At 36.4% G+C, this 24,624-nt stretch overlaps 1 protein-coding gene across 3 annotated transcripts in view; it reads left to right on the top strand.

Annotated features, from left to right (window-relative positions):
* Positions 1 to 24,624, top strand: part of OPHN1 (oligophrenin 1) — a 512,189-nt gene that overhangs the window by 172,080 nt on the left and 315,485 nt on the right. For all 3 annotated transcript variants that reach the window (XM_055337756.1, XM_055337758.1, XM_055337757.1), the window contains exon 3: positions 21,614 to 21,709. In XM_055337756.1, the coding sequence (XP_055193731.1) occupies positions 21,614 to 21,709 (96 nt within the window). The remainder of the gene's footprint in view (positions 1 to 21,613; positions 21,710 to 24,624) is intronic.

Raw genomic sequence — 24,624 nt, forward strand, 5'->3', positions numbered from 1 at the left:
GAGCACCTATCTGTTCATGTGTCTGTTGGCCATCTGTTTGTCTATGCCTTTGTTGAAAAAAAATGTATATTCATGTTGTTTGCTATTTTTTTACTTGGATTATTTGTTTTTGGGGTATTGAGTTTTTCATAAGTTCTTTATTCTTTATATATTTTGGATGCTTATCCTTTCTTAGATATGTTGTTTGTAGATATCTTCTCCCATTCTATAGGTTACGTTTTAGTTTTGTTATTTCCTTTGCTGTGCAGAAACTTTTTATTTTGATGAAGTCCCAATAGTTTATCTTTTGTTTTCCTTGCCTCAAGAGACATATCTTGAAAGCTCTTGCTAGGGCCCATGTCAAAGAAGTTACTTCCTGCATTATCCTCTGTGGTTTTGATGGTTTTCCTGTCTCACATTTAGGGCTTTCAACCATTTTGAATTATTTTTGTATCTTGTGTACGAAAGTGGTCCAGTTATATTTTTTGCTCGTTGTCTAGTTTTCTCAATACCAATTGTTGAAGAGGCAGTCTTTTTTCATATTGCATATTTGTTCCTACTATGAAGATTAATTGACCATATCTTAATGGTTAATTTCTGGGTTTTCTCGTTTGTTTCATTGATCTGTGTTTATTATTGTGCCAGTATCATAGTGTCTTGATCCCTATAGCTTTGTAATATAATTTGAAGTCTGGAATTATGATGCCTCCAGCTTTGTGTTTCTATTTCAAGTTGTTATGGCCATTTGGGGTACTTTCTGATTCCAATCAAATTTTAAGATTTATTATTTTAGCTTTGAAATATGCTTGATAGGGATTGAAATATATGTGTAGATTGCTTTGGGCAGTATAGACAGTTTAATAGTTTTTGAATTTCCAATTGATAAGCATGAAATATTCTTCCATTTCATTGTGTAATCTTCAATTTCTTTCATCAGAGTTTTTTTTTTTAATTTAAATTCAATTAGCCAACATATAGTACATCATTAACTGCAGATTTGGTGTTCAGTAATTTATCAGTTATATATAATACTCAGTAGTTATCACATCAAGTGCCCTACTTAATGCCTATCACCCAATTACCCCATCCCCCCCAGTTGACTCCCCTCCAGCAACCCTCAGTTTGTTTTCTGTAGTTAAGGGTCTCTTAGGGTATGTCTCCCTCTCTGATGACTTAGCATTCAATTTTCCCTCCCTTTCCTTATGATCTTCTGTGCTCTTTCTTATGTTCCACATATGAGTGAAACCATATGATAATTGTCTTTCTCTGATTCACTTATTTCACATAGCATAGTACCCTCAAGTTTCATTCACATAGATATAAATGGTAAGTATTTTTATTTTCTGATGGCTGAGTAATATTCATGTATATATGAATATATATGTATATGTATATATATTTCACATCTTTTTTATCCATTAATCTGTTGATGTCTCACCTCTTTCCACAGTTTGGCTATTGTGTACATTGCTTTTATGAACATTGGGGTGCAGGTGCCCCTTTGGATCACTACATTTGTATTGTTGAGTAAATAGCGAATAGTGCAATTGCTGGATTATAGGGTAACTCTATTTTTAACTTTCTGAGTAACCTCCATACTATTTTCCAGAGTGGCTGTACCAGCTTGAATTACCACCAACCATGTAGGAGGGTTCCCCTTTCCCCACATGCTTGCCAACAATTGTTTTTTCCTGTCTTGTTAATTTTGACTGGTGTATGGTGGTATCTCATTGTGGCATTGATTTGTATTTCTCTGATGCCATGTCATGTGGAGCTTTTTTTCATGTGTCTGTTGACCATGTGTATGTCTTCTTTGGAGAAATGTCTGTTCATGTCTGAAGCCCATTTCTTTTTTTTTTTTTTAAGATTTTATTTATTAATTCATGAGAGACACAGGAGAGAATGAGAGGCAGAGACACAGGCAGAGGGAGAAGCAGGCTTCACACAGGACTCTATCCCAGGACTCCAGGATCATGCCCTGGGTTAAGTCCATTTCTTGAATGGATTATTTTCTTTTTTGGATGTTGAGTTAGATTATTTATAGATCTTGGATACTAGCATTTCATCTGATATGTCATTTGCACATATCTTCTCCCATTCTCCAGGTTGCCTTTTAGTTTTGTTGACTGTTTCCTTTGCTTCATGTAAGCTTTTTATCTTGAAGTCCCAATAGTCCATTTTTGCTTTTGTTTCTCTTGCTTTTAGATACATGTCTAGCAAGAAGTTGCCATGGCTGAGGTGAAAGATGTGGCTGTCAGTATTCTCCTCTAGGATTTGGATGGATTACTTTCTCACATTTAGGTCTTGAATCCATTTTGAGTTTATCTTTGCATATGGCATTTTCTTAAATGGTCCAGTTTCATTCTTCCACATATGGTTGTCCAATTATCCCAGCAGCATTTATTGAAGGGACTTTTTTCCACTGGTATTCTTTTCTGCTTTGTAAAGATTAGTCGACCATAGAGTTGAGAGTCCATTTCGGGGTTCTCTATTCCATTTCATTGATTCATGTATGTTTCTTTTTGTGCCTGTACCATACTGTCTTGATTATCACAAATTTTTAATATAGCTTGAAGTCTGGCATTGGGATGCCACCAGCTATGTCTTTTTCATCATTCCTCTGGCTATTCATGGTGTTTTCTGGTTCCATAGAAATTTTAGGTTTATTTGTTCCAGCTCTGTGAAAAACGACAATGGTATTTTGATAGAGATTGCATTGAATGTGCAGATTGGTCAGGGTAGCATAGACATTTTAACAATATTTATTTTTCTAATCGATGAGCATAGAATATTTTTTTCATTTCCTTGAGTCTTCTTCAATTTCTTTCATAAGGTTTGTATAGTTTTTAGAGTACTGATTCTTTACCTCTTTGGTTAGGTTTATTCCTAGGTTTCTTACAGGTTTTGTTGCAATTTTAAATGGGATTGATTCCTTAATTTGTCTTTCTTCAGTCTGATTGTTAGTATATAGAAATGCAACTGATATCTGCACATTTTTATATCTTCCCATGTTGCTGATTTGCTGGATGAGTTCTAGCAATCTTGGGGTGGAGTATTTTGGGTTTTCCACATAAAGTATTAAGTCATCTGTGAATAGAGAGAGGTTGACCTCTTCTTTGCCAATTTGAATGCTTTTAATTTTTTGATTGTTTTCTGATCGTTGAAGCTAGGACTTCTAGTACTATGTTGAACAACGATGGTGAGAGTGGGTATCCCTGTCACATTCCAAATCTTAGGGGAAATGCCTTCAGATTTTCCCCATTGAGAATGATATTTGCTGTGGGATTTTCATAGATGGCTTTTATGATATTGAGGTATATTCCATCTATCCCTACACTGTGGAGAGTTGTAATCAGGAAAGGATGCTGCATTTTGTCAAATGCTTTCTTAATTAGGTGAGAGGATCATAGCGTTCTTATCCTTTCTTTTATTAATGTGATGTATCACATTGATTGATTTGTGAATATTGAACCAACTTTGCAGCCTAGAAATAAATTCCAGTTGATCGTGGTGAATAATCCTTTGATGTACTTTTGGATCATATTGGGTAGTATATTGGTGAGAATTTTGACATCCATGTTTATCAGGGATATTGATCTGTAATTCATTTTGATGGAATCTTTGTCTGATTTTGTGATTAAGGTACTTCTGGCCTCATAGAGTGAGTTTGGAAATTTTTCTTCCGTTCTATTTTTGTAAAGAATAGAATATCAGGTATTATTTCTTCTTTAAATGTTGGTAGAATTCCCCTGGGCTCCCATCTGGCCCTGGACTCTTTGTTGGGAGATTGTTGATTGCTGCTTCAATTTCCCTTCTGGTTATGGATGTTTTCTGGTTTTCTATTTTTCCTTTTACAGTTTTGGTAGCTTATAAATTTCCAGGAATACATTGAATCCTTCCAGATTGCTTAATTTGTTGGAATATAGTTGCTCATAATATGTTCTTAAAATTGTATTTCCTTGGTGCTGATCATGATCTTTTCTCTTTCATTCATCATTTTATTATTTTGGGTCCTTTTACTTTGCTTTTTCATAAGTCTGTTTAGGAGTTTATCATCTTATTAGTCTTTCAAATAAAAAGCATTCAGTTTCATTGTTCTCTTCTACTGTTCTTCTGGTTTCTATTTCATTGATTTCTGCTCGATTCTTTATTATTTCTCTTCTCCTTGGTTTAGGCTTTATTTGCTATTGTTTCTCCATCTCCTTTAGGTGTAGTTAGGTTGTGTGTTTGAGACTTTTCTAATGTTTTGAGAAAGGCTTGTATTGCTATGTACTTCTTTTTGAGGACCACCTTTGCTATATATCCTAATGGTTTTTAACAGTTGTTTCTTTCTTTTCATTTGTTTCCATGAAATTATTTAATTCATTTTTAATTTCCTGGTTGACTCATTCATTCTTTATTAGGATGTTCTTTAACTTTCATGTGTTTGAGTTTCTTCCAAGTGTCCTTGGGTGATTGGGTTCAAGTTTCAAAGCATTATGGTTAGAAAATAAGCAGGAAATTATCTGAAACTATGCAGGTATCAGTTGAGACCTGATCTGTGACCCAGTATGTGATCTATCCTGGGGAATGTTCCATGTGCATTTAAGAAGAATCTGTATTTTGCGCTTTAGGATGGAATGATGTGTATATATCTGTGAAGTCCATCTGGTCCCATGTGTTATTCAAAGCCCTTGTTTCCTTGCTGATCTTCTGCTTAGATGATCTGTCCTTTGCTGTGAGTGGGGTGATGATGTTCACTACTACTATTGTATTATTATCAATGTATGTCTTTAATTTGGTTATTAGTTGGTTTATATAATTGGCTGGTCTCATATTAGGAGTGTAAATATTCATAATTGTTAGATTTTCTTTTGGGTCAACCCATTAAGTATGATATAGTGTCACTCTTCATCCCTTACTATAGTCTTTGGTTTAGAATATAATTTGTCTGATAAGAGAATTGACATCCCTGCTTTCTTTTGAGGTCCATTAGCATGACAAATTACTCAAATTTTCAAAATCTCCACCCACTCACTTTGCATCTGGAGGTGTCTTTAAGTCTAAAATGAATCTCTTGTAGACAGCACATGGATGAGTCTTGCCTTTTTATCCTATCTGACACTGTGTTTTGTTTGTTTGTTTGTTTGTTTGGAGCACTTCGCCTATTTACATTCAGAGTCACTTTTGAAGATACAAATTTTGTGCCATTGTATTACCTGTAAAGTCCCTGTTTCTATAGATTGTCTCTGTTTCTTTCTGATCTATGTAACTTTTGGGCTCTCTCTTTGCTTACAGGATCACCTTTAACATTTCTTGTGATGGCTGGTTTACTGAACACAAATTCTTTTAGTTTCATTTTGTCCTGGAAGCTCTTTATCTTTCCTTCCATTCTGAATGATAGCCTTGCTGGAATGAAGTATTCTTGGCTGCATGTTTTTCTCATTTAGTACCCTGAATATATCATGCCAGCCCTTTTTGGCATTCCAGGTCTCTGTGGAGAGGTTTGCTGCCAGCTTCATCTTTTTACCCTTGTAGGTTAAGATGCTTTTGCCTCTAGCTGCTTTCAGAATTTTCTCTTTATCTCTGAATTTTGCAAGCTTCACTATTATATATTGGGGTTTTCATATATTTTTATTGATTTATAAAGGGTTCCTCTCTACCTCTTGGACTTGAATGCCTGTTTCTTTCCCGTTTAGTGAAGTTCTCAGCTATGTTTTGCTCAAATACACCTTCTGGCTCACTTGTGGGTGCTCTCTCTTGCTCTCTCTCTCTCTCTCTCTCTCTCTTCTCTTTCTCTTTTTCTTCTCCTTCTGGGATCCCAATAATTCTAATATTGTTTTCTTTCATGGCATTACTGATTTCTCAAATCCTCCCCCAATCAACTTGTCTTCTATGTCACTGATGCTCTTTTGCCTCATTTACCCTAGCTGTTAGAGCATTCAGTTTAAAATGGATCACAGTTAAAGGATTTTTAATTACAGCCTAATTAGATTTTATTTCTACAGTAAGAGATTCTCCAGTGTCTTTTATGCTTTCTTCATGCCTAGCTAGTAACTTTATAATCCTTATCCTGAATTCTAGCTCTGACCTTTACTTATACATATCAATTGGATCTGTGACAACGAGTATTACCTCTGGTTCTTTATTTTGTTGTGATTTCCTCCTTCTAGTCATTTTGCCCACAGAAGAATGGATAAACAAGACAACAAAATAAAAAATATCAACCACTACCCAAGTGAAATACACACTAGATAAGTCTTAAGAGGTCAGAAAGTAAAAAAAGAAAAATGAAAAATAAAATGGGGGAATGGAAGAGAGTATATGATCTCACAGGTGTATAAAACATGCTGATCCACTTGATTCTGGTTGTATTTTGGTTTGTTTGTTAGACAATATTAAATCCCAAAATTGTAAAGAAAGCAAAACTTATGTATATAGAAAAATAAGATTGAATACAGTGAAATGAAGTAAAAAATGAAGATTATTTCTATAAAATATAAATGTGAAAAAATAAAGTTAAAAAAGACTTACAAAGTTTTGATAAAAAAAGAATATAGTTGAAAAGAAAAAAAGGAAAAAAGAAACAGAAAATTTTAAACTGAATGATAAATTAATCATGGGGAAAAAAATCTCAAATTCTATCCACACTTCTCCCCCAGTGCTGATGTTTTGTAATCTTGCGTGTCCCATAAATTGTGTTTACCTGTTTTTCCAGCTGATCTTCTGGGAGAGGGACCTGTTGTGCTTATTTTCACATGTCTTTGCCTAGGCAGGATTGCAGTGCCCCTTGCTTGGGGGCTATGCACAATGTAAACTGTTCTGGTTGCTTTGTGTGTCTTTTGTTCCCTGGAGACTTTCAGCCCCTATTTTGAGGATAAAAATAAAAATGGCCCCACTGATCTCCAGCCCAGGAACTGAAAGTTCATGGCCCCTTTCTTCAGCAAACCCTCAGGAATAAGCAGTCTTCAGTTCTGTGTGTGCCAAACTCTGCATTCTCCTTTGGTGGATGTCCACACTCTTCCTCCCATGGGAAGGCGACGGGTTGCTGTACTTCCACTTTTTGCAGGTCCCCTGCAGGGAGAGCGTGTATCTGGGTAATACATGCACCTGTACCACCCCTGGAGGTTTGCCAGATTTCTATTCTTTGCCAGCCTGCACAGAGAACTGTCTCGGGATCATGCCTTGTTTTGCAGTTCATGGAGAACTGAGCTGAGAGGCCCCTCCTGGGCTCAGTGAAGATAACTGGATTCTCTACCCCACCGCTTGGGAACTCTGCCTGCTCAGGCACCCCTATTCTTTCTTCTACCCAGGGATCCTGAGACCACATTGTTCCACCTAGGATTCAGCTTTACTTCATCACCTGAGCACCTTTCAGGCAATGTCCCTCATTGGAATAGATATTTAGAGGTTCCATTTTTGCACGAGGTTATTTCCCTATCTGGTAGCTGTGTTTCGATAGCTCCTTCCCCCCACACAATTATCTTCTGAAATACATTTCATTTCTCTACATCTCCTACCTTGCAAATAGTGGTCCCTTTTTTATTTTTAGAATTCCAGCCATTCATTTCTTACATCTCAGGTCAAATTCATAGGTGTTCAGAATGATTTGAGAGCTGTCTAACTAAATTCAAGGGACCTGAGCAAATGAGGTCCCCTACTCTCCCACCATCTTTCCTCAAAATTCTCATCAGTGTTTTACAGTTTTCAGAGGACATTTTTTTTTTCACCTCTTTGGGTCTATTCCTATGTATCATAAGGCTTCTGGAATAGTTGTAAATGAGATTTATTCCTTAATTTGTCTTTTTGCTGCTTTATTATTTGTGTATAGAAATGTAACAAATTTCTGTATGTTGATTTTGTATCATGTAACATCACCGAATTCCTGTATCAATTCTAGCAAGTTTTTGGTGGAGGCTTTGGGGTTTTCTATGTAGTGTATCATGTCGTGTGCAAATAATGAATATTTTCCTTCTACCTTGTTGATTCTGATGCCATTCCTTTCTTTTCATTGTCTGCTTGCTGTGTTTAGGACTTCCAGTACTATGTAAATGACAGTGGTGATAGTGGACATCCTTGTCTCTTTCCTGACTGTAGAAGAAAAGCTCTGTTTTTCCACACTGAGGATGATATTACATGTAGTTTTTTGTATATGGCTTTTATTATGTTGCAGTTTGTTCCCTTGTTGAGAGTTTTTATAAAGAATGGATGTTGTACTCTGTCAAATGCTTTTTCTGCTTCTAGTGAAATGATCATATGGTTCTCATGTATTCTTTTATTTGTGTCATGTATCACAATGCTTGATAAATAATTATTGAACCACACTTGGAACCCAAGATAAAGCCTACTTGATTGTGTTAAATAATTCTTTTAATGTATTGTTTGATGCTCTTCACTAGTATTTGATAGAGAATTTTTGCATCTAGTTTCACCAGGGATATTGCCTTGTAGTTCTCTTTTTTTAGTGGAATTGCTGTGTGGTTTTGGTATTAGGAACATTCTTGCTTTGTAGAATGAATTTGGAAGTTTTACTTCCTTTTCTATTTTTCTGAATCATTTTAGAAAAGTAGGTCTTATATCTTCTTTAAATGTTTGGTAGAAATCACCTGTGAAATCACCTGGCCCAGGAATTTTGTCAGGAGATTTTTTATTACTGATTCAATTTTTTTGCTGGTTATCAGTCTGTTCAAGTTTTCTGTTTTCTCCTATTTCAGTTTTGGTAATTTTTATGTTTCTAGGAATTTATACATTTTTCCAGGTTTTCCAATTAGTTGCCATATAGTTTCTCATAATATTCTATTGTAATTGTTTTTACTTCCACGATATTATTTGTGATTTTATTTATTTGGTTCCTTTTGGTAAGTCTGGCTAGGGGTTTATTAATTTTATTTATTTTTTGAACAACCAGCTCCTGATTTCATTGATGTTTTCTATTATGTTTTTAGTTTCTCTATAGAATCACATATAGAACACGTTTATTTGTGTTACAATATGTATTACTGTTTTACTTCTGCTAACTTTATGCTTCATTTGTTTTTCTTTTTCTATCTCCTTTAGGTATAAGATTAAGTTGTTTGTTTGAAATTTTTCTTGTCTCTTGTGGGTAGGCATGTATTGTTATATCCTTCCCTCTTAGGACCACTTTTGCTGCATATCAAAGGTTTTGGATCATTGTGTTTTTATTTTCATTTGTTTCCATGTGATTTTTTGTTTATTTCTTCTTTAATTTCCTGGTTGACTCATTTGTTGTATAGTATCATGTTGTCTAACTTCCATGTGTTTGTGGTATTTCCAAATTTTCCTGTTGTGAATGACTTTAAGTTTCATAGTGTTCTGGTCAGAAAAAAGTGCATGGTATGAGTCAGTCTTTTTTATATGTATTGAGTATTGTTCTCTGACTTAATATGTGATCTGTTCTGGAGAATGACCTATGTGCAGTTGAAAAGAATGTATATTCTGCTACTGTAGGATGGTATGTTCTGAATATATTTGTTAAGTGCATCTGGTCCAGTGCATCATTCAAAACCATTGTTTTCTTTTTGATTTTCTGTTTAGATGATCTGTCCATTGATGTATATGCAATGTTAATGTACCCTAGTATTATTGTAGTATTATGAATGAGCTTCTTTATGTTTGTTATTAATTGCTTTATATACTTGTGTGCTCCCATGTTGGGTGCATAAACATTTAAAATTATTAGATTTTCTTGTTGTATTTTCCCTTTTATGACTATATAGTGCCCTTCTTCGTCTCTTGTTACAGTCTTTATTTATTTATTTTTAAATTTTTTATTTAAATTCAATTTGCCAACATATAGTATAACACCCAGTGCTCATCCCATCAAGTACCCTCCTTAGTGCCCATCACCTAGCCACTCCATCCTCCCAGCCTCCTCCCCTTCCACAACCCTTTGTTTCCAAGAGTTAGGAGTCTCTCATGGTTTGTCTTCCTCTCTAATTTTTCCCCACTCAATTTCCCTCCTTTCCCTTATAGTGCCTTTCACAATTTCTTATATTCCACATATAAGTAAAGCCATATGATGATTGTCCTCTGGTTGACTTATTTCACTCAGCAGTCTTTGTTTTTTTTTAAGATTTTATTTATTTATTCATGAGAGACACACACACAGAAAGAAGAGAGAGAGGCAAAGTCATAGGCAGAGGAAGAAGCAAGCTCCATGCAGGGAGCCCGATGTCAGACTTGATCCTGGGATCCCAGGATCGTGACCTGGGCCAAAGGCAGACGCTCAACCGCTGAGCCATCCAGGCACCCCCAGTCTTTGTTTTAAAGTCTAGTTTGTTCAATGTACATATCGCTACACTGGCTTTCTTTTGATGTCTGCTTATATGATGAATGTTTCTTCATCCCCTTACTTTTAATCTGTAGGCATCTTTAGGTCTCAAATGAGTAAGGCACATATAGGGTCTTGGTTATTTTTTTATTATTCCATTCTGACACTATGTCTTTTGAGTGGAATATTTTGTCTATTTATATTCAGAGTAATTATTGATAGTTATGTATTTAGTGCTATTTTATTACTAGTTTTGTAATTGTTTCTGGAGATTTCTATGATCCTTTCTTGTCTTTGTCAGTTCTGGCCTTTCATTTCCACTCAAAGAGTCCCCTTTAATATTTCTTGCAGGGCTGGTTTGGTGACTATGAACTCCTTTAGTTTTTATTTGTCTGAGAGAGTCTTTAACTCTTCTTCTATTCTCAATGGTAGCCTTACTGGATAGACTATTCTTGGCTACAGTTTTTTTTTTCATTCTGCATACTGAATTTGTCATGCCACTGACTTCTGGCTTTGCCAATTTTCTGTTGAAAGAACTGCACTTGAGAATCTCTAGGTGGCTCAGCAGTTTAGTGCCTGCCTTCGGCCTAGGGCTTGATCCTGGAGTCTGGGCATCGAGTCCCACATTGGGCTCTCTGCATGGAACCTGTTTCATCCTCTGCCTGTGTCTCTGCCTCTCTCTTTCTCTCTGTCTCTCATGAATAAATAAATAAAATCTTAAAAAAAAAGAAAGACCTGCACTAGCCTTATGCATCTTGTCTTGTAGATTAAGTACTTCCTTTTTCTTGCTGCTTTTATGACTTTTTTCTTTATTATTATATTTAATTACAATATGTCTTGGTGTTGGCCTGCTTTTGTTGGTTGTGTGAGAGGTCTATGTGTTTCGTGGATCTCAATGTCTCTGTTTTTCCCTAAGTTAGGGAGGTTTTCACCTATTATTTCCTCAAATAAATTTTCTGCCTCCTTTTCTCTCTTTTCCTCTTCTGGGACTCCTTAATATGGTTGTTATTATATTTGGTGGTATCACTGAGTTCCTTAAATCTATTCTTGTGTTTCATAATTGTTCTTTCAGCCTTCTGTTCATTGTATCAAACTTGTTTCCAGTGTTAATTATCGTATTGTTAATTTCTGATTGATTCTTTTTTAACTTTTATCTCTGAGGTAAAATTCTCCTTGATGTTTTCCATTTTTTTATCAAGCCCTCTTAGTATCCTTATGATGATTGCTTTAAATTCTCTATCAGCCATGTTACTTATATCTGTTTTACTTAGATCTCTGCCTAAGGCTTTATCTTATTCTTTCATTTGCAATACATTTGTCCATCTTAGCATTTTCTCTAAGTCTTTGTCTTCTCTGTGTTAGAAAAGTCTGTTTTATTTCCTGTTCTTGAGAGTAATGGCTTTATGAAGAAGTGGTCATGTAGTGTCCAGGGCCTGGTGCTTTAGGGTGTATTTCTGGTGTGTACTGTATGCTCTGTTGTAATGCTATGGACTGGTCTATCCTTCAGACCAGTCATCAGTAAACCTTTCCTTGCCTGCAGTGGGCAGTTTGGTCCTTGGCCAGAGTTTGTAAAATTTTAACTAGGTTTGCTGTGGTCTGCTTATGTAAAGAGATTGGATCTTACTTTATCTAGAACTGAAGCATTTGATATTCTCTGTTTGGGAGAGATGGTGTGGATAGGGGTTTCTGCTGGTCTTCTGGGGAAAGGACGCACCATGCTGCGACTGAGTCAAGCTTGATGGAGAAAGGCAGTTCCGCCAGAATGCAGGGGTCTGAGAGTGTAAGCAAGTTATGCAGCCTGTGTCAGCCCTAAACTGTTTCCTGTAGGTGTCTCTGTGTTTATGCTTGATACGGGGAGGGAAATGGCTCTAGCCAGCTTTTTTGTTACTGGAGAGGTATTTCTTTGAAGGCTGCCTCTCAGGGAAGCTCTCTGAGAAAATGAATAGTCTTCCCCCTTTGTGCCCTAGGCATTTTTGAGATTTTTTTTTCCAAGTTGTCTGCCTCAGGGTTTTTTGACTGACTTCTCACCAGGAGCAGCACAGTGAGTTTTGGGCTCTATCTCTGCCAAGGCTTCTGACTTTAGTTCATGCTTTAGAGATGTGATACATGCAGAGGATTATGCTGGACTTTTGGGGGAGGGTCCTGCTGTGCTGTGACTGATGCAATCTTGCCTGAGCAGGGTAGTCCCACCAGAGCACAAGGGTGTGGATATTGTAATCAAGGTAGGCAGTCTGTGTAGGCCCTGTACTTCTTCCTGCTGGTGGATCTGTGTTTATGCTGAGAGGAGAGGGGAATGAAATGTGACCAGCCAGCTCGTTTGTCCCCAGAAACATCTCTGTGAATACTGTCTCTCAGGAAAGCACTCACAGTAAAATGAATAATCTCCCCTCGTGGGTTCTAGGCATTTTTTTAGATTGCTGTTTCCAGGCTGTCTGCCTCCCAATTTTTTGCCTATCTTTCCAGGAGTAGTGCAGTTCCTTGAAGGCTCATACCAGCCCAGCCTGCTGACATTTAGAACTCCAGGCTTTAAGCCCTGTTGGTTGCAGCTCAGGAAACTCAGCCCTCTTATTTTCAGAATCAATGGCTTTGGGAAAACGTTCTCCTTGTGTGTTCCCCTGTATGCTCCTCTGTCTCTTGCCCTTCTCTGTGACCCTGGCTCCCTCCCTTTTGAAGCACTCCTGATCCATTTCTCCCCCAAAGATGTCTCCTCACTTCTACCCTTCTTCAATGTGGTCTTTTCTCTTCCATTAGCTGTGGAGTTTGTTCTATTGATTTTCAGATTGATTTATTGGGTATTTAGGATGATTTGATAATTATCTCATTGTATTCATGGGACTAGACCTACCTAGGGTCTGTCTGTTCTGGCACCATCTTCCTAAATCCTGTTGTGTTTTTCTTTGATTTTAGCCTGGTAGACTCCCTTTATTATTTATTGTAGGACAGATTTGCTAGCAAGTAATTCAGTTTTTGTTTAACTGGGAATATCTTCATTTTTGAAGGTTAATTTTTCTAGATGTGGATTATTATTATTGCAGGATTACAGGGTTCTTGTCTCACAGTCCAGGAATGAATTTCACAGACACAAAAGGGTGAAGTGAAGTGAAAGTTTACTAAGTGATGTTGAGAACAGAAAGGAAAGAAAAAAGCTCTCTAGAGTGAGAGGGATCCTGAATGGGTTGCCACTGAAGGCTTTTATGGTCAGTTTTCTAAAACTGACCAGGGAACTTGGTAAATTTCTTGTTAATAATGCATAAGACAAATGTGATACATTTTTAAGTATCATGAAAATATCCTGTCTGTTTAGAATAAATATGGTGGATTTGTTACCTCCCCTTCTGTCTGATTAATATATTGTCTATAACATTTCTTCATATCTGGGATTTCTGTGAGCTTAGTCATGTAGCCCCCTACGTGTCTTTTCCTACCTAGCCTTCCTGTCCCTTACTCATTATCTTGATAGTTCCCTCCACCCCAGCATTATGAACATGGTACTTTACTGTTTGATCCTGAATAATTCCTGATGAACAATTCAGCTGTTAATCTTATTGAGGATTCCTTGTTCATGATGAGTCTTTTTCTTTTGCCTTTTTAAAAGATTTTGTCCCCTTCTTTATTTTTCAGCAGTTGACTATGATATTTTTAGATGTGTATGTCTGAGTTTATAGTCTTTTAGGTATGTATTGAGCTTGTTGAGAGTGATGATGAATTTTATTTCTATCAAATGTGGCAAATATTCTATCTTCCTCTTCCTTTCCTATTCTAGGTTTCCTATTGTGTGTGTTGTTATGTTTATGGTGCCTCAAATTTTTCTGTGGTTCTATTCATTTTTCTTCATTTCTTTTTCTTTCTGTTCCCTAGACTTGGTAATCTCAGTTGACCTGTCTTTAGCTTCACTGATTCTTCCATCTACCCATTCTAATCTTGACCCTGTGTAGTAAATTGTTCATGTCTATTATTGTAGTTTTAACTACAGAGTTTTTATTTTGTTTTCTTAAAATATTCTCCAACTCTTTTTTTGATATTCTGTATTTGGTGATACATTATTCTCATTCTCTCCTTTAAGTTGTTTTTTTTTTCTTTTTTTAAGACATAGTTCTTCTAAATTCTTTGAACATGTTTAGAATAACTAATTAAAATCTTTGTCTAGTAAGTTCAATGTCTGGGCTTCCTCATGGACAGTTACTGTTGATTACATTTTTTAAAGATAGATTTATTTATTTATTTATTTATTTATTTATTTATTTATTCATGATGTACGTAGAGAGAGAGAGAGAGAGGCAGAGACACAGGAGGAGGGAGAAGCAGGCTCCATGCCGGGAGCCGGATGTGGGACAAGATCGCTCCCTGGCCAAAGGCAGGCACTAAACCACTGAGCCACCCAGGGATCCCCTGTTGATTACATTTTTAAAGTATAAGCCAATGTTTCCTGTTTCTGTGTGTCTCCTAATTTTTGTTGAAAAGTGCACATTTAATATATAATGTGATAATTCTCAAAATGTCCTCACTCTTTCCCATGATTTATGTGTCTGTAGTTGTTTCCTTGTTTATTGATTTCTTGAACTAATTCTGTATTATAGTCTATATTTCTTGTTGTGTGTGGCCACTGAAGTCTTTGGTAGGCTAGCTTAGTGATCTCCTACTGATTAGACAAGTATTCCATGAAATATCAAGCCAGCAAGTTCCTCAGGCTTTGGTGAAGGGCTTTGTTGGTGTATGTTATGGCATGCCTATAACATTCAGCCAGTCAATTTACAACTTTTCCTACCATTCTCTCCCTGCTTGTTCAGGGCCTCAAGGTTAGATAGAAGTGAGAGATTAGGGCCTTCTCAAATCTTTCATGAACATAGACATAGCTTGGGGTGTGCACACATTCCTTTGCATGCACATGTCTTTCTAGACTCTTAGGAATAGGTTGTAGCTTTGCATAGGTCCTTTGCACATGTCATTCTCCAAATTGTCATTCTCTAATGTTTTATGAAGCATTTTGGGTTTCTGGGCCCAACTCTAATGTAATTTTTGGGAGTGGATTCCCCACACTAACAAGCAATTCTCTGAACACCAGCTAGATGTCCTACTATTCAACTCAATTATGACATTATCTCCCTGGAAACCAGATTCTGCAGGTCAAGGATTTGGTTATACAAGACTGTGCTACTGCTTTCATTTGTCTATCACAAGTTCAGTGCTTCTGACCAACTGGCTATAAACCAGAGGTTCCTGTAATGACCTTCTTAGGTTTGATTAATTTTCTAGAATGACTCACAGAACTCAAAGAAATATTTTACTTATTAGATTACCGATTTGTTATCAAGGAATATAACAGTAAGAACAGCCATATAGAAGGTACATATAGGGCATATTATGGGGAAAGAGTGTGGAGCCTCCATGACCTCTCTGAGCATACCATTCTCCCCACTTCTCTACATATTTACTAGCCTGGGAGTTCCTTTTGGGTTTTTATGGAAGCTTCATTAAATAAGCATGGTTGATTAAATCATTGGCCATTGGTGGCTGATTCAATCTCCAGTCTCTCTCTCCTCCTCCAAGGTCAGGGGAATGAGAATGGAAGTTCCAATACTCTAATTACATGGTTAGTTCTCCTGGCAACCAGTCTCCATTTTTAGGTGTGGTTCAAAAGTCATGGCATTAACCTAACAAAAGACAATTTTATGGCTCTCATCATTAGGAAATTTCAGGGGTTTTGGGAGCTGTGAGCTGGGAATTGTGTATGAAGACCAAATATATATAAGAAATATAGTCTGATCATCTGAATGGTCAAATATATATTTTTTATAAATTACAATATCACACTAAATATTTTGGTCAACCTCTTGATAACTCCAACTTTTACATTGTCTTGGACTACCTCAATATTTTAAAAATTTATATGATTATTTTTTACAAATGCCCCAATAACATCACTGTTTAACACAGAATGAACTTAATGTTAGAACAGAGACTAGCCTTAAGAATGGAGCTTTCAGGACCTGTTAAAATGGACAAATAGTGATATTCTCTAAGAGTACAGGCTTGTAAAACTCCAACGGCATTCTGCCCTCTCTGGTGGCCACTAACTTGTTGGTTTTCATAGCTATCATAGTTGTGAAGCTCTTGGTTTTCAGTGCTACAGCTGAGCTGGGGAGAGAGTGATTTTATTAGGTTTCCTTAATGTATAACCAAGTACATTGGTATTATTCTCAAGATTTGATTTATCTTTTATTTTAAGATTTTATTTATTTGCTCACAAGAGACACTAAGAGAGGCAGAGACACAGGCACAGAGAGAGAAGCGGGCTCCATGCAGGGAGCCCAATGTGGGACTTGATCCTGGGACTCCAGGATCATGCCCTGAGCCAAAGGCAGGCGCTCAAACACTGAGCCATCCAGGCATCCCAAGATTCAATTTATCTTGAATAGAGAATCCTTAGATTGTTAAACCTTTAGTTTATTTAGAGAATATTATATATATATATCATATAATATAATGTCATATGATATACGTATATGACAAAAAAAAACTTGTGTCCAGGATATCTAAAGAAATCTTATAGATCAATAATAGCTCAGCAATAGGAAGACAAAAACTCAAGTTTAAAATAGGCAAGAATATGAACAGAATCTTCATGAAAGAAAAGATTATAAATGCCCAATAAGTACATGATAAGCTAATTAGCACCATTAGTCATCAGGGAAATGCAGATTAAAACTACATGATACTGCCACACATCCATTTGAATGGTTAAATTTAAAATAAAAAAGTCCAAGATCTATACAGAACTTATTAAACTCAACAGCAAAGAAACAAACAATCCAATCATGAAATGGGCAAAAGACATGAACAGAAATTTCACAGAGGAAGACATAGACATGGCCAACAAGCACATGAGAAAATGCTCCGCATCACTTGCCATCAGGGAAATACAAATCAAAACCACAATGAGATACCACCTCACACCAATGAAAATGGGGAAAATTAACAAGACAGGAAACAACAAATGTTGGAGAGGAAGTAGAGAAAGGGTTACCGTTTTGCACTGTTGGTGGGAATGTGAACTGGTGCAGCCACTCTGGAAAACTGTGTGGAGGTTCCTCAAAGAGTTAAAAATAGATCTGCCCTATGACCCAGCAATTGCACTACTGGGGATTTACCCCAAAGATACAGATGCAGTGAAATGTCGGTACACCTGCCTCCTAATGTTTATAGCAGCAATGTCCACAGTAGTCAAACTGTGGAAGGAGCCTCAGTGTCCATCGAAAAATGAATGGAAAAAGATGTGGTCTGTGTATACAATGGAATATTACTCAGCCATTAGAAACGACAAATACCCACCATTTGCTTCGTCGTGGGTGGAACTGGAGAGTATTATGCTGAGTGAAGTAAATCAGTCAGAGAAGGACAAACATTATGTGGTTTTATTCATATGGGGAATATAAAAAGTAATGAAAGGGATTAAAGGAGAAAGGAGAGAAAATGAATGGGAAATATATCAGAGAGACTGACAGAACATGAGAGACTCCTAACTCTGGGAAATGAACAAGGGGTAGTGGAAGGGGAGGTGGGCAGGGGGTTGGGGTGACTGGGTGATGGGCACAGAGGGGGGCACTTGACGGGATAAACACTGGGTGTTATGCTATATGTTGTTGGCAAATCAAAATCCCAATACAAACGTACAATAAATACATAAAGTAAGTAAGTAAGTTACCAGATTTTTATTGTAGCTTTAGTCACAGTAGGCAAGATATGGAAGCAACCCAAGTGTCTCTGCATACTTGAATTGATAAAGAAGATGTGGTATGTGTGTGTGTGTGTATATATATATATATAATGAAATATTACTCAGCCATAAAAGAGAAATCTTGCCATTTGTAACAACATGGATGGACCTAGAGAGAATGATGCTAATTGAAATAGGTGAGTTAGAGAAAGACAAATACCATGATTTTACTTATATGTGGAAACAAAAGAGCAGAAATAGACCCACAAACACAGAAAACAAACTGGTGGTTGCCAGAGGGGAGATGAGTGGGGAATGGGCCAAATGAGTGAAGGAGAGTGGGAGGTACAGGCTTGTAGCTATGGAATGAATAAATCATGGGGATGAAAGGTACAACATAGGGAATATAGTCAGTGGCATTGTAATAGTATTGTGTGGTGACAGATGGAAGCAATACTTGTGATCATAGCATAATGTACAGAGTTGTTGAATTGCTATGTTGTACAGCTGAAACTAATATAACATTTTATGCTAGCAATAAATAAATAAATCTAAAAGGATTTTAAAGTAAGTTATCAAATATTAGAAGATATATGTGGATCAACTGAAATTTCTCATATAAGTCCCAGGAAGGCTTATACATGAATGTTTAAAGTAACATTCTTCACAGTAGTGAAAAACTAGAAACTGTACAATGTTCATAAATAGGTGAATGAGGAATTGTGGTATATTTATACAATGGAATCTACCTAGCAACAAAAATAGTGAATTACAGATAGATAAATTTCTAGGGCATTGTACAGACCAAAGTAATTTAGGTAAGAGTATGATCCCATAGAAGATAATAGTGATAATAAGTAAATTGGTTTCTATATAACATTAATTACCTGACTAATTAATCCTGTTTTATTCTACCTTATTCCCAGAAAGCTTCAGTTGCCTTAAAAACACTATCTAACTACATTCTAGGATGAGTAAGAGTAAGGTGAGGGAAAAACATTACAGAAGACACATGAATAAGAATGTGGTGTAGAGAGTACCCTCAAAGATAGCTTGAAGAATTATGAGAGACGCTTGGTGGGTAGAGATGCAGAAGTATTAGGAAAGATGAAATAATGATTGTTCATGGTATAGAGTGATGGAGTAAATTTTTGTATAATAAGGAATGAAATGCTCCATATGTAGCAAGCATTTCTAGGTTATCTGTTGAATCTTTGGAGTTCAAAAGTTACCAACTCATTCATCTGAAATACATGATTTATTCCTGGCACTTTTCTTAGTATAGAGACCAAATATATGAGATTTCTTTCAATGAAGAGCTGTTAATTTATGCTTGTTTATATTTGTGAATGTGATTTATCTGCATTGTCTCACTTTTAGTGTTTGTTTATAAGGTAAGTATAGTAATACTTACATTTGTGTATTAAAGAGGAGTAACTGAGAGTGCTTATGGAAAGTCCTTTATAAACATTTTCAGACTGTGCAAATGTAGTGTTTTCAATCGGGCTGGAATTCTGTCTGGAGATGAGAAGTTGGTACAAATAGTGAAAATGGGAATGAATGCAACTCCTTTCTTACCCCATGCTTTTACTTAGAAAATAATATAAATATCAAAAATCCTAGTATTTGTGGTTTCTGAAATGTTCAGATAATTCTAAAAGAGGAATGATTAATAAATGTACCTTGTTTGTATCAAGAAAAAACTGAAGGAATTCAGGTATGTGTGAAAAGACAATATAATAAATATTTTTTATTTAATTTCTCTAAGTGACCCAGAAGGCACATGTGAGAATTCTGCGCTTGCCCTTATCTGCTGCTGAACAAGGAGGCCAGAGAAAAGTGATTGCTTTCCAGCCATGAAGCCAGTTTTGTGTTCTCTTTGCTGATGGGATGTGGAAATCAGGGTGCACATGCTTGTCTCACATTTATGTGGACCAGATTTGAAGTAGAAAATGTTACTCCAAAATGTGGAAATTAGAGAAGTCATGGTAGCCTAGTCTGCAGTCCCTACTCTTTATAAAACCTTTCTTTTTCTTTTTTTAAAGATTTATTTATTTGAAAGAGTGAGAGTGTGTGCAAGCGAGTTAGGGGAAGAGCAGAGGGAGAGGGAGAGAGAGAATCTCAAGCAGACTCCATGCTAAGTGCAGACCCATGAGATCACGACCTGAGCCGAAATCATGAATCAGATACTTAAACAACTGAGCCATCTGCTCCTCTTCTTCTCCCCCTTCTCCTCCTCCTTCTCTACCCTTGCCTCCTTGCCAGTGATGTATTCAAAGGGTCAAGGCTCTAAATACTGAAAATAAACTCTTCTGGATATGGGATATAGACAAGATGGCAATAAAATTCTAAGCAGGTTAATCTGCTCCAACCAAATGTCTGAACATGTTTTATTTTGTTTGTGCTTAGCCATGTTAGATTTTCATTAAAAGGAATAGATGCTATTGTTTAAATTGTCTCCCTTTCTGTTAGTCTGAGAGAAAAAACTCTCATAAGCCTATGTATCTGATATATGTGAAGGTGGAGAATGATGAAACTATGGAGTTAAAGAAGAAATAGGAAAAGGGAACCAAAAATAACCAAAACCTTGGCCTTTCCTAGAAGACAGTCTAATGGCTTACTTTAGTTAGTGAGAGCAGTGCTCCTCAAACTTCAAAGGACATATGAATCTCCTAGGGATTATATAAAAAAAATGCGGTTTCTGATTCAGTAAGTCTGGGGTTTGACCTGGGAATGTATATCTCCATAAAGCTCCCAGGTGATGATGATTCTGCTCTGAGAACCACTCAGAGTAGCAAGGCTAGAGTTTGGCTGGACCTCTTGGTGAAGGTCATATTTTAAAAACTTTATTAAAGATAACTTGTCTAAAGGCTAACTGTGATATAGTTTTATACCTTCATTAAATTTTTATATAATAAAATTCAAAAAAATTCAAAATTATTCACCAAAAGTAAAAGCATTTGTCTGTCCATAACACCCTGAAGCTTTTCATTGATTGCCTCCCTCGTTCAGATCCCTTGGTGAATACCATGTGAACAAGTTAAATTTGTTTTCCTGCCAGATAGTATCTCAACCCAGGCTGCCATATGGCTAATGTGTAAAATGTCCAGGTTGTGCCAATGTTGCCATGGAAAAGGCCCTGGAGAGACAGATAGACCATCTGGCTTCTACTTTTGACTGTGCCAGCTAGCTCAGGGACATTGAGTACCTCTAAAATTCAGCTGCTTCTTTTTTTTCCGTTGTAGAATGATTGTGGGTATTTGGTGAGAGGTAAGAAAGCATTTAGTCCATTGCCCATAAATCAGTGCTCAATTAATGCTTAAAGAGACTCTTTTATGAGTAAAAATAAGTAGTTTTAAGTCTTACAGGCTTTGGGTAGAAGGAGTCAGAGAGGACAGGAATTAAGATTAAAACATGTCCCATCACTTAAAAAAGAAGGACTTCACTAAGCTGCCCCCTTCCTCTTTAATGGTTTTAGTTGCTAAAGTCTTCTACTGAAGGTCTGTCTTTTGTTTAACTGTATTAAATGCAAGTTGCTAATTACTGGGAGCACTTCCCATTGCTTTTCTTCTATCAGCCCTAACAGAGATGGGTAAATCAGTTAAAGGACAGCAGTCTTGACCATTTCTTCTGTTTCTGTTATTTTGCAGATTATTCTTCAGCTGTTCAGAAATTTTCTCAGACACTTCAGTCATTTCAGTTTGATTTCATTGGAGACACTCTGACTGATGATGAGATTAACATTGGTAAGTCTTCAGCTACTTGTGCCTCTTTTTATTTTTTCAAGATTTTATTTATTTATTCATGAGAGACACAGAGAGAAGCAGAGACCTAGATAGAGGGAGAGGCAGGCTCCTCGTTGGGAGCCAGATGTGGGACTTGATCCCGGGACTGGGATCATGCCTAGAGCCAAAGGCAGACGCTCAACCACTGAGCCACCCACATGTCCCTACTTGTGCCTCTTGAGGCAGTTATGAGACCATGCAGTGTCCTAGGTTTCTGGATACCTGGACATCTTCATCCTCTGTGGTCTAGTGCCAAGCTCATGGGAGGCTGTATAAGAAGAATAAAGAAACATTGTCTCCACTCCCATTCCCCTCTCACACAAAAGCAATAAGAAGATATCCCTCAAACCTCCACTGAGGCCTTTGACTCAGTCAATCTGCACGGGACTTTTTTTTTTAAAGATTTTATTTATTTATTCACGAGAAACACACACACACAGAGAGAGAGAGAGAGAGAGAGAGAGAGGCAGAGACACAGGCAGAGGGAGAAGCAGGCTCCATGCCTAGAGCCCGATGTGGCCCTCGATCCTGAGTCTCCAGGATCACGCCCTGGGCTGAAGGTGGCGCTAAACCGCTGAGCCACCCGGGCTGCCCTCAGGACTTTTTCTTTAAAGAATATAATACATGAAAATAGATAATTTTATAAAGGATAAATTAAAGAGTGATTTAAAAAAACAGGATGATTTAGATTAATAGTCCTCTAAGGAATAATCTCTAGAATATCTACAAGTGTTATTTATATATGTCCAGGTTTTCAGACAACAGGACATTTGGCATCTCTCTTGGGAACTGAATTTAACCACTCACTCTGTGAGCTGTGTGATCTCGGACAGATATTTCCTTTTTGTGAGCCTTATTTTTTGTCTATAAAATGTGGTTAATATTAATATCAAGAATGTTTCCATGAAGAGATTGAACAGTTTGTGTTTGTGTTAGTTCTTATGAAGTTAAAGTAGTGTCAGCAAACTATGACCCTTGGGCCAAATTTTGCCTACTGCTTTTTTTTTTTGTAAATAAAGTTTTGTTGGTTGTCTAAATATTGTCTATGGGAAAAAATATTGTCTAAGGGTACTTTTGTGTTAGAACGACATTGAGTAGAAGTGGCAGAGACTGGATGGCTTTCAAAGCCTAAAGTATTTGTTCTGGTCATTTAAGAAAATGTTTGCTAACCAGTGAGTTAAAAGAGTTAGTGTAAAGCATTTGCTAGACAATAACATTGAACCACAGAACTATTGTGAATGATTTAATGTCACAGATACAAGTATGTTACACAGTTGTATTTATGAACCCCATCATTAAAATACAAAAATGTGTTATTATTATTATTATTATTATTATTTAATGATCATTGTAGGAAATATAAATCATATATAAAAGTATAAAATTACCTATGATAGTAAGATATTCCAGCACAGAAACAATATATTAGATGGTATTGGCAAGTTATCTTTTGATTTCTTTTGTTCATGTATCTCTTTTATGTGTGTGCAATTTAGTTCATTCTAAATACATAATTTTATCTTTTTAACCTAATAGTTTATCATAATCATCTTCTGATATCATTTAAAATTCTTTGTAAGTTTCATGAGGGGCAAGGACATTGTTTTTATTCATTGCTATTTCCCCAGCATGTGGAGGAGTACCTAGAATATATTAGATGCTCAATATGTGTTTACTGGATGAATAAATAATGGATTCATTCAGATCTTTTTATTATAGGAGCCATACTTTATATAATATTAAACTATTTAGCTTATTTCCAATTTTTCACTATTATAAATAATACTGCAGTGGGTACTTTTGTGAGACTAAAATTGATTGTTTTGGTAAATATGGTAGTATAAATAATGAGGCACACATTTGCATTTAGATTATTTACTTATTCACTCCACTTCATTTTACTTTTGCAAATGTATTTTTGTCTAAGTGCATGACTTACTTAAAAGTTAATATCATGGACTCTAGAGTCAGATAGCCCAAATTTGAACTTAAGTTTTGGAACTTATTATCTTTGTATCCCTGGAGAGGTGAATTTCCCTCTCTGAGTGTTAATTTTTCTCATCTTTGAAATAGGGATGTGATGATCAATGCCAAGTGTGCACAGTGTTTAAGTACATAATAACTGTTTAATCATTGTTAATATAAGATTCTATTTCTTTGTACTCTGCAGTAGATTGAATAGTTCTGTGTCCCTCTCAAAAATCATATGTTGAAATTCTATCCCCTGATATTATGGTATTAAGAGTTGGAGTCTTTGAGAGGTAATTAGATCATGAAGGTGGAAACCCCTCATGAATGGGATCAGATCCCTCATAAAAGGGACTCCCAAGGGCTCTTTTACCCTCCTTCCACCATGTGAGGATACAATAAGAAGTTGTCAGTCTGCAACCTTCAAGAGGGCTCTCACCAGAACCTAACTATGCTGACACCTTGACCTCAGACTTGTAGCTTCCAGAACTGTGAGAAATAAGTTTCTGTTGTTTATAAGCCACTCAGTCTATGGTATTTTGTTATAGCATCCTAAATTTAGTAAGACAGAAATTGGTGCTGAGAAGTGGAGGTGCTGCTGTACCAATTCCCTAATAATGTTGAGGTAGCTTTGGAACTGAGTAATGGGAAGAAGCTGCAAAAGTTTGCAGGTGCATGCTAGGCAAAGCCTAGATTGCCATGAATGGAATTTTAAAGGCATTTGTTGTGAGAGCTCAGAAAGAAAAAAAGGAGAGCCATAGAGAAAGTTTCCATAAAGAACATGTTATTAGACAATGGAGAAAAGCAATCCTTGTTATAAAGTAGGCAAAGAACTTTGCTAAAATGTGTTTGTGTTCTAGTATTTTGTGGAAGGTAGTGTTTTCTGACTGAAAAAAAATTGAATATTT

The sequence above is a fragment of the Nyctereutes procyonoides genome, unplaced genomic scaffold (genome assembly GCF_905146905.1).
Source record: "Nyctereutes procyonoides isolate TBG_1078 unplaced genomic scaffold, NYPRO_anot_genome, whole genome shotgun sequence".
In the NCBI taxonomy this organism is placed as follows: domain Eukaryota; kingdom Metazoa; phylum Chordata; class Mammalia; order Carnivora; family Canidae; genus Nyctereutes; species Nyctereutes procyonoides.